The sequence below is a fragment of the Emys orbicularis genome, chromosome 2 (assembly GCF_028017835.1).
Source record: "Emys orbicularis isolate rEmyOrb1 chromosome 2, rEmyOrb1.hap1, whole genome shotgun sequence".
NCBI classification, from domain to species: domain Eukaryota; kingdom Metazoa; phylum Chordata; order Testudines; family Emydidae; genus Emys; species Emys orbicularis.
In genome coordinates this window covers 286,647,244-286,658,086 of record NC_088684.1, presented here as the reverse complement: position 1 = coordinate 286,658,086, position 10,843 = coordinate 286,647,244, and the positions used below count along the sequence as shown (strand labels likewise).

The 10,843-nt window shown below is 50.4% G+C and overlaps 1 protein-coding gene across 1 annotated transcript in view; it reads left to right on the top strand.

The window, feature by feature from the left end:
• The first annotated feature begins 477 nt into the window (after positions 1-477).
• The window catches only part of LOC135874973 (cryptochrome DASH-like), a 30,471-nt gene continuing 20,105 nt past the window's right edge, over positions 478-10,843 (top strand). The window contains exons 1-7 of the mRNA XM_065399933.1: positions 478-546; positions 2,246-2,418; positions 4,253-4,346; positions 6,314-6,444; positions 7,680-7,828; positions 8,929-9,017; positions 10,505-10,578. Of these exons, the coding sequence (XP_065256005.1) occupies positions 478-546; positions 2,246-2,418; positions 4,253-4,346; positions 6,314-6,444; positions 7,680-7,828; positions 8,929-9,017; positions 10,505-10,578 (779 nt within the window). The remainder of the gene's footprint in view (positions 547-2,245; positions 2,419-4,252; positions 4,347-6,313; positions 6,445-7,679; positions 7,829-8,928; positions 9,018-10,504; positions 10,579-10,843) is intronic.

Genomic DNA, 10,843 nt, shown 5'->3' with positions numbered 1-10,843 from the left:
GGAAAATCTCTGCTTGGGAGATTTGTGTGAGTTGATTGATTTGTTGGGGGGCGGGGTGTTTGTTTACATTTCAGATAACCCAGTCATCATTAGACTAGAGCCACCCTGCGGCGCTGCTATGTGGACCTTCAGTGTTGTGGGGACGGGGTAGTTGTAGGCCAGCATGGGAAAACCTGGGGGCATCTGCATTTAGGCACTGAGAGATCGCGGCGGCTGGAAATCAGGCCCCGGAAGCGTGACTGTCGGAAGCAGGTGGGGAAATGCCGCCCGTAAGCGCAAACTGAGCCCCGGGCGGAGCGAGCCAGGGCGGCTGAGCCCTACCCCGCGGCCCCTCGTTTGTCGCCCTGCCCTGTCTCCGCAGCGGGGCCGGGGCACGCCCGGCAGGGGCTGGCCTTGGCACGGCGCCGGGCCAGGGCTGCGGAGCGGCTCCTCCTCCGAGCCGGGCAGCCGCGGGCCGGGCGGGGGGCGGCCGGCAGCATGTCGGGGGCCGCGCCGAGGACGGTGATCTGCCTGCTGCGCAGTGACCTGCGCTACCACGATAGCGAGGTGGGGGCAGGCGGCGCCGTCGGCCGGGCTGGGGGCGATGGGCGCGGCCGCGGCCCCCGGAGCACCGGGCTGGGCCACCCTCTCCCCGGGCGCTGATCCCCCACGGCCCGCCCGGGAGCCCGGCCGGCCCGGGGGCGCGTTGCAGCTGTTTCCCGTGCTGCCCGCACGTGGCTTTATGTAACCCGGGCGCCTCTGAGCTCCGCCCCCGCGGGCCGCTGCTGAGAGCCGGGGTTTGGGGCGCCGATCCCGGGGCGTGAGCGGGCTGGGGGACCCTAGCCTGCTGCTGAGGCCACACGGGCAGAGCCGGCGGTAGGGTTCGGAGTGGGGGAAGCGAGGGGGCTGGCAGGGGGTAGCAGGGCCTGTTGGGGGGGAAAGGGGCTCTCTGATGTCCTTGTTGACAGTAGGAATGATCCGTGCATAATAATGATCTGCATTGCCCCAGGAAATCCAGGGGTTATGATAGCTGGGATGGTGCTTTGGCGATCTCACGCCTTGCGCCAGGTATTTGTTATAGCACCGGCCATCCAAGCACATTGCAAACATCCCCCCTGGGAGGCAGGGGTGGGATCTATAGGGATCTTTGGAGGTGAAAGGCAGAGCTCTGAGCGGCACATAGCAATGCTACCAGCTTTAGGAGCCCAAGTGTCAATGCAGTGTCTTGTGTGACTAGAGGGGAATTTAGGGAGGCCAATGGCAATTGCCCAGGTTGGAATTTGACCAGCACTCTGGAGATAGCATCACCCCTATTACAAATATTGCCATGGGGGCTTTCATGCCCTGTACCCTGACCCTTATTCTGGACGCTGCCCACACATTTGAGCCTGTTAAATTAGGGCCACGTTTTAACCTCTCCGCCTGCCAGCAGAGGGTCTGAGAGTCCGGCAGATCCCAGCCTAGGGCAAGAGTGGGGATGGCATGGGAGAGTGCCCCTGTCACTACCTCATTGCCCCCAGGTCTCGTGGTAACTGCAATGCAGGGTTCCAGCTCTGTGCATGGGAAGGGAGAGGCTGGAGAGGGCAGCTGTAAAACAGCAGCATTCCCCAGTTAGCCTTGAGGCACTTCTGTGTGGATCAAGTATCAGAGGGGTAGCCGTGTTAGTCTGGATCTGTAAAAAGCGACAAAGAGTCCTGTGGCACCTTATAGACTAACAGACGTATTGGAGCATAAGCTTTCGTGGGTGAATACCCAGAAGTGGGTATTCATTTTCATGGGTGAATACCCACTTCTGGTATTCACCCATTTCGTGGGTGAATACCAGAAGTGGGTATTCACCCATGAAAGCTTATGCTCCTGTTAGTCTATAAGGTGCCACAGGACTCTTTGTCGCTTCTGTGGGGATGTGATTACTGACTCAGTCGGCATGGACGTACCTACCTTTCACCTCCGTGCTGTGTAAGCCCCTGTATAATTTTTATAGCTGGCACCTAGATACCAAGGTGATAGACACATTGGGGCTCTGATCTTGGTCTCTTTTAAGTCAATGGGAGTTTTGCCTACAAAGTCTGTGCAGGATCAGGCCCTGGAAGAGAGGGAGAGACCCTATAATATAATAAACCTACAGTACAATATCCAGTTGCATGTCTTCCTTTTTCATTACGAGGCTGAATAAAGACAAATTGAAATGGTGCTATTAATTGCTGTACAGAAAGAGAACACATGGAGCATTGACATCTTTAACTGCTCCTCTCTGTACTTCCAGGTTCTACGCTGGGCTCAGAATAACGCAGACTATGTCATTCCTCTTTACTGCTTTGATCCAAGACAATACCTAAGAACCTATTACTATGGTTTCCCAAAGACTGGGCCTCATCGACTCAAATTTTTACTGGAAAGCGTGAAGGATCTAAGGCAAACACTCAAGAAAAAAGGAAGGTACAGGGGGGATTTGTCATAAACATGAGTGTTTTATTTTTGAACCCACTTTATTCTTCCACCTCCTCTTCCTTAAAACTTGTCTGTCCTATGGAGCAAGCAATGCTAGTGACAACCCTGTTTGACCACCTGTTGCTAGTACCATAAAAACACAGGAATTCCCATGCTAGCCCAATAGCCTGTCTCTGGCAACAGCCAGCACCAGATGTTTCAGAAGATTATGCAAGAAACCCCAGGGTTAGCAGTTATGGGATATCTATCTAAGGTTCTTGTACGGCCTCCATTACCATAATATCTGAGCACCTCACATTATATAAAGTATTTATTCTCACAACACCCTTGTGTAGTAGGGAAGTACTTTTATCCCCATTTTATAGATGGAAACTGAGGCATAGATTGGCTAAGTAACAGGAAATCTGTGGTAGAGGAGGGAGTTGCACACTGGTCTCCCTAGTGTCAAGCCAGTGCTCTAACCATTGGACCATCCTTCCTATCCCTAGGGAGTTTCATCTCGTGGTTGGCTTGAGCCCTTGATGTATGAAAGATGTTTTCCCAGACCAACATGGGCCATGGCTTTCTGTATAGCCCATAGCTCGGTGTTATATCACTGATAACACAGTCCTCAGGAAAATCTTCTTGTCCATGCTGGTCAGGGAAAGTTAGGATCTAAAATCTTCCAAGCACCTTTTTCTTAATTTTATTATTATCACAGCAAGATAATGTTAGTCCTTGGATAGCAGAATATGCAGCAGTTGGCTTGCCCCTCTCCTGAGAGGGTGCAGTGGTGACAGGTTGTGGATCACAACACCAGAAGAATTCCTTTAGGTCTGCAATACACTATGGTCCGTGAAAGGGATTATGCTAGTTTAGGAGGACCAATTAGAATCCCTAACAAAGCTAATGAACTGGCCAGTATGTGTATGTGCCACTGGCCTGTACAGGAGAGAATCAGAATTGCTCAAACACGTGTGATGCCTTGTGACTGACTCACAAAGGCCACATATAAGACCTAACATCTCTGCAGATAAGAGATTCTTCTTTAGCTCAAATGGCAAAGACCTCTGGTTTTTAAGAACATTCAGACCTATGCTCCATCTGTTAATATTTGGCATGTCCTTTCAATGCCATAGTATTAACAGACCAGATCGTAACTCTCCCTCACCTTAGATCAGTGCATAGTGGTGCCTCCCCATGCATACATCTCTCAAGTCCATGTTGAGAATGTAGAGGCAAACAACCATTTCCACGGCATGTCTCCCTACGCCCCCCACCAAAACCCAGCCAAGCCTTTTCTTGAAGCAGTGTTTTTGCATAGCCTAAGCATTGAGTTTAAATTGGATCGCTTGATGATTGCTTGTTCTGTTCATTCCCTCTGAAGCACCTGGCATTGGCCACTGTCGGAAGACAGGATACTGGGCTAGATGGACCTTTGTCTGACCCAGTATGGCAATTCTTAAGTTCTTATGTCCTGACAGTGTCACTTTAACTACGATCCCACACAGTCTGCATTCAACAGGTCATAAACAGTGAGGTCCATGTGCAGATGAAAGTGGGGGAAAGGAGAAGAAAGGACAAGAAAGGCAATAATAAATATTGTCTCTCTTTTTATGCTCCTGCCTCTCTCTGGCTGTATCCAACTGGTGTCTCTTGTCTCATACTTACACTGCAAGCTCTTTGGGGAAAGACCGTCTTTTTGTTCTGTGTTTGTACAGAGCCTAGCACAGTGGGCTCCTGGTCCATGACTGGAGCTCCTAGGCGCCACGGTCATACAAATAATTAATAATAATAAATAATGGCATCAAGCCTAATTCATTCCAATTTTGTGTGTCCGCAGTAATTTGGTGGTAAGGAAAGGGAATCCAGAAGATGTGGTTCATGATCTTATTACGCAGCTGGGCTCCGTGGCTGCCGTGGCTTTCCATGAAGAGGTAAAGGAAAGGTTTGAACTATGTTGGCTCAGCATAAAATTGGCAAGACCTTTCAGTGCAAGGCAGTATTGGACTTGCCTGGCCTGTGAATTCAGCGTCAGAGATGTTCTCTGCTGCTGTCATGTCATTAACCCTTCGGAAGCTGGCTAATTCCCAGGGAGGTCTTAAGTCCAAGTGGCTGATGGGAGTCAGTTGTGGGTGACCTATAGGGGATACAGGATACAGGGTGCTGGTTGTAAGTGGCCACTCTGAGGCACTGGGATGATTTAGTTGGGGATTGGTCCTGCTTTGAGCAGGGGGTTGGACTAGATGATCTCCTGAGGTCCCTTCCAACCCTGATATTCTATGATTCTAAAGCAGTTTCTGGATGCTGGTGGACAGAGCTGGGCTGAGACTCAAGGGTGGAGCAATATTCTCCCTCCGACTGGAAACTGCCGTGTGCCCCTCGAACTGCAGAAATGATGTGCACACGTTGCCATGCCCTGGCTCCTTGCTCAGACTGGGAGCCAGCAGCAGGCAGGCAGGGTGCAGCGGGAGCAAGGAGGCCCCAGCAAAGAGCCCAGCGGAGCTGTGTATAGGGAAATGGAGGCAGTGAGGGCACCCCTGCATTCCGACGGAGAACGGTGAGGAAGCAAAAGAGGAGAGACTTGTCTTGATGGTGGGACGTCATTCCGTTGGCAGAAGTGGAGCTCACCAGTTTCTGCGCAGCAGTTCTGGAGGAGAATAAGGAATTGACTGTTCTGATGTAGCAGCTGCATGGGCAAGGAGGGAGCAGCAGGGTATTTTCCTGCAGTCAGAGAAGTAGAAGTGTCATGATGATGAACTGGCTGGCGCCGAGGGGCCACCACTGCCTTCTTCTGGTTGGAATCAGAACTGCCCAACTATGTGTCAGAGGCCAGAACAGGGCTGAGGAGGGAGCCAGATGTATGGTTTGGGGCAGTGATGGGGGCTGTGTCAGCTTATCCTCAGTAAGCTGATTGTTAGTGGCTATTGGAAACTTGCAAAGTCCCTAGCCACCAATCTGAATCACAGCCACAGCCAGGGTTGCCAACCCTCCAGGACTGGCCTGGAGTCTCCCGGAATCGGCATCGATCTCCCGCTGACTGTTGAAAGCAATTCGGGAGATTTTAATAGGATATTTGAAGGAAATTACACTATGTCATGCTGGGGGGAAAAAATCTCCCGGAATAGCTTCAGTCAGAGTTGGCAACCCTAGCCACAGTCCTTGGGAAAGCCAGAATTTCATGCCTTTGCCTTGATCTGGATTTAAAAATCCATTAATCCACCCAGCACAAGCAGCTTAACCCGAGTTTAAGGTCTGTCACAGCTGTGCCCTCCCTACTTACCCCATCTTGTCACATCGACTCCTGGCTCCACCAACGGCACCTGACTCGACCTGGGCATGATCCTGCAACTCTCTCTGGGCATGATGCACAGCCCACTGCAGTGAGTGGAAAGATTCCCCTGCATATCAGTGGGCCATGGACCCAGTCCTTTATGCCTTCTGCCACATTGCCCTCTGCACGTGAATTGCCCTCCTTGAGCTGTTCCTCTTCTCCTTCAAATTCCTTCCCAACAGCCAACTCTGCTATGATGCCTACAAGAAATTGGCCAACTTAGAGCTTGTTCCAAGGCCTGTGGACTCCCATTGGCTACCCTGGGTGCGGGATCAGGCTGTAATAGTGGACAGGACGAGGGGCAGCTGGGTACAGCTGATGTGTGTTGATCTAATAAATGAAACCCAGGCTATAATGTCTACAGGAATTGTTGCCATTTTGGTTGTGCTCATCTCTTAATGGGAGGGGTGCGAGGGATTGAGACCAAAGGCAAATCTGGCAAAGGGGAGGACATAGGAGCGGGGGTCAGTGTGCGTGAGGTACCCCAGATGCGCTCAGCTGCGTGTCCAGCTGCATGTTGGGTGTGCAGACAGAAGAGTGTCCCACTGCTTTTGTCCCTGTTGGTGCTAGGCGACGAAAGAGGAGCTGGACGTGGAGAAGGCGCTGCAACGGGTGTGCGTTCAGCACGGGGTGAAGATCCAAACCTTCTGGGCATCCACTCTCTATCACCGGGACGACCTGCCGTTCAGACACTTTTCCAGGTAGGCTGGTCTCCGCCTTCACTCTGTGCCTGGGGATGCTGCCCATTCTCCCCTCCGCCACTGCGTTCACTGCAGGTTCAGGGGGCAGATCCACAGACAGTGTAAATTGTCATCGCTCTGTTGGCTTTAATGGAGTTATGACAACAGCTGAGGCTTTGCCCCAGGGGCCTCTTGGCTCATCTGCACAAGTATTGGGGTTGGGGGGCTGTTTAGCTCACCTGCACGACATAGGAGGGAAGGGGTGGGGCCTGTTGGCCCACCTGCGCCAATGGGGGGGCGGGGCCTGTTGGCCCACCTGCACCACAGGAGAGGGTCAGGGAGGGGCCTGTTGGCCCCTCTGTACCAGGAGGGGAGGAGCCTGTTAACCTACACGCACCAGTGATGAGGGGGGCATTTACTTATTTATTGTTTACACCTCCCCCCAAGGCACAGTTTGATCCTGTTGCTTCTTTGTTTGTCCCATGTTGCCCTGGTGGGTTACTGCAGTGCCCGCAGGGCAGGGCTGAGCCGTTGCTCACAGCTTGGTCTTGAGGTAGTGGGGCGAGTGCAGTGGCTAGATAGGAGCAGCCTGACTTTGCATTGGCAGTGCTGGCCCTGGCTTCTTTCAGACCTACTCTCTGAGCCCCGCACTGAGGGTTTCTTCCCTCCCACACTCCTGTGCTGAGGACCCGGGGAAATCCAGATCATTTCATCTGCCCCCCATTTTACTACATCTGCCAGAGGTATCCCCCAGAGCTGCTTTTCTGGTGACAGATATTGGCCCTCAGCCCAAATGGGGCTTCCTTAACGTACATTAGGGACTGCGGGATAACTACCTTTCCTCCTGTCTGGAAGAAACCAGTTTCTCCCTTGGTTTGGTTGCAGACTTGATAGCATAATATATATGTATATATATAGTATTCCTCATACAGTGTTTGTACATAGAATTCACAATTATATTAATGACCAGTTTATCAGCAGCTTTCATTTGATACCTCACACAGCATTCTATATAGATAAATACTATGACAACAATGTGTTTGGTGTAGTGAGTTTGTCAGGCCTGATTGGAGTTGCTGGCAGAACATTGGACCTTTACAAGTAAGCATTAAAGGGTTCCTAAGGTCACATGCTCACAGTTAAAATATTCACCCTGCCCCTTCAAAGACTTACTGCGCTGTGGTAGCGTATTGCTGTGTGGGGAAAGCCGTGAGGGCCTGTTCCCTGGGCAGTCCTAACTGCTGTAATCCGCGCAGGTTGCCTGATGTCTATACCCAGTTCCGAAAAGCAGTGGAGGCTCAGGCCAAAGTCCGTCCCACTGTACAGATGCCAGATCAACTAAAGCCTCTGGCCCCAGGGGTAGAAGACGGATGCATCCCCGTGCCTGAGGAGTTTGGACAGAAGGGTAGGAAAACGTTGCCCCAAAACAATTCAGCTGCTGCTGCTCCCATTGAATTCAGGTGGAGTTGAGGGTGCTCGACAACTCTGCAAATCAGATCCCAAGGTGTTGCATGGGGAACACCCAAAAATGGAAGCATCCCAAACTAGTGACCGCTCTTGAAAATGTGGGCTACATGTAGCTCTGCCTCTGTCTACTTATTTTTAAAAGGGAATAATTATAAAGAGTTTTGAAGCTAAATTTACTAACTTTATTAGTAATAGTATTAGTATTATTGTGGACTTAGGAGCCCGAGGCAAGAACCAGGACCCCATTGTGCAAGGCACTGTACAAACACAGAACAAATAGATGGTCCCTGCTTGAAGGAATTTACAATCTAAGTAATTGGAAAAATCTTTAAATGGTTTGGCTACTTAGGCATTAATGTACAGATTTGCCCAACAATTTAAAACAGTCAACCAAAAATGAAATACTTTCGAAATTAACTTCAGTTTTGAAAGGAACGATCTTAGTTTTCACTTATACACACATGAAGCCACATACAGGAAAGCGGAGCAGAATGCGTGTTGGCTGAGAGCAGAGAATAGCCCCACCTAACGTCATTACTGAGAATGGCTGTGCCATAAGCTAGAGAACGTGCACATTAATCCCTGGAAAGCTGTGTAGGATGAGCTGCTGAAATGGAACTCAGCCTCCCAGTGGTAAGTGCTTGGAGACCCCTGGACGGCAGGATAGAAGGACAAAGCACTGTCACCTCTGCCAGCGTCTCGGAATGTGTGTAGTGACATCCTCCCGCTGGATGGGCCATCAGTGAGCATTGAACGTGGGACTTGCATGTTCTAAAAGCATGTCTCTCCCGCCTGGCGTAGAGCACCTTCCAATGCTAGGAGACTCGGAGCCCTCATTTGTGGCCCTGTCGCTTAAAGGGGTTACATAGAGGAGAGTTCCCATTCACTTGTTACAGAGACCAATGTTTCCATATTGACTCAGCAAGACTCAAACCTATAGCCCTGAAGGCAACTTTCCCTTGGTTTTTGAGCTCCCTGCCTTTGAGCTGCCTCCAGTGGCTCGTTTTCATGCTAACAAGCTGGTGCTTTCCACTGCAGATCCCCCGACAGATCCGCGAACAGCCTTCCCCTGCAGCGGAGGAGAGACCCAGGCCTTAATGAGGCTGCAGCATTATTTCTGGGATACGGTAAGTGTGTGCATTTTCTTGCCAGTGTCCTCCCCAACCTCCTCCTGTCACAATGACACTCTAGCGAGGCAGGCAGCAGTTTCAACTCCCACTAGGATTTCCTTACTGCCTGTGTAGCACTCTTCCTCCATAGATCTCAAAAGGCTCTGCAAAGGAGGTCAGCATCATCATCTCCGTGATGATGAGGAAACTGAGGCACAGAGATGCAAAGTGACTTGTCTGAAGTCACCCAGCAGGTCAGAGCCAAGAAGAGACTAGTGCCCTATCCACTAGGCCTCACTGCCTAGATTTAGACTAAGGCTCTGTGTACTCCATGACATCAGTGCAACATGATTTTCTTGTGTAGTCTATTGTGCACCAGGCCCCAGCACAGATTAGTTGATAAAGCAGAATATGTTTATCTAACCCGCTGCTGAGTGTGGGTTAGATGTCCCCCTCTGTGCCCAATCCACAGAGATATGGGTCTGTTACAGCTCTCGTCTTGAGAACCGAGGTCTTTAGCTCAAGCTGGAGGGGTTTGTGCTTTCACCTCAGCAGGGCCCTGGGGTTGGTCAGGATGGCGGATGTCTTGTTTCTGAGACAAATAATGGGCAAACCTGTTCATTTTTCCTGTGCAGGTCGGAGAAGATTAGCTCCATCTCAGTCTTTTTCACACTTGTATAATGATGGTGGTGCTACTTATTATAGATCAACCCTTAGGTGTCTGCCTTACTCAGACTGGGTTCCCGGTTGGTGTAGAGCTGTCACAGCTAACCTTTGTACCCCCTCAGCCTCCAGCACAGAGACCATGTCAGGTCAGGAGAAGTGGCTGGAGCGTGATGCACTGTGGCTTTGTGTAGCTGGTGGTACTGGTACTCCCTTGGGTACTGTTAGCCCAGTACAAGTTAGAGCAGCCCATAGGCTGCTGTAACATGCACCAGAACTGGGGACCAGACAAAAAATCAGAATCCCTAGCACCCTCTTTTATCCCCACTTTGATGATGTGGAACCAGAGAATCTGGCCCTAGAAGTGCAAATCTGGGTGGTATGGGTGTAGTGGGGATCAAAATGTGACCCTTTACCTGCAACCATGGGGCAGTCAAAAATCAAAAGAAATTGCTTCCAATCTGATCCTCAAATCCAAATGATCAAGGGGCCAGGCCATCAGCTATCGCAGCAACTGGCTTTTGGAAATTAGTCCTTGATTCAGATTCGTTGATTGATCACTCCCAGTAGGGATCAGTGAGACCATATTACCATTGTGCTTGTAAAAGTCTACTACAGAGTAAAGCAGGAAGCAGAATTTATTACACATACTCTAGGAGCTGTAATAAAAACTACTGGGGCCATTAAATATTGTGCATTGGAGGAAATAATTTGACAGCAGAATAATGCTGCTAGACAGTCACTAGAGGGAGCACTGCCCTGCACAAATATCTATCAAAAGCGTAACTTGCAGGCTGCCTATATAAGGTTTTTAATTTTTTTCTTTTTTATTGCTTGAATAGAACCTGGTGGCATCTTACAAGGAGACTCGAAATGGACTGATAGGAATAGATTATTCAACCAAGTTTGCACCATGGTAAATATTCTTCCTTGATTTCATTTGGCTGTTGAAACATCAAGTTCGGTTAGCATAGATCTGTGGCTGTGTCTGAGATGCCCTTGAAGGTGGGATGCAAAGGCAGCTGTAAAATGCCTTTATCCCCTGTCCCCGATTCTATGGCTGGTTCTGTGTCCCAGGGCAAAGCTGAATAGCCTCAGGGCTGCTCCACAGTATGCCAATTGCTGACAGCCTGCAAGGGACTGTTGTTACAGCAGGGACTTGCTGAGGAATGGAAATGCCG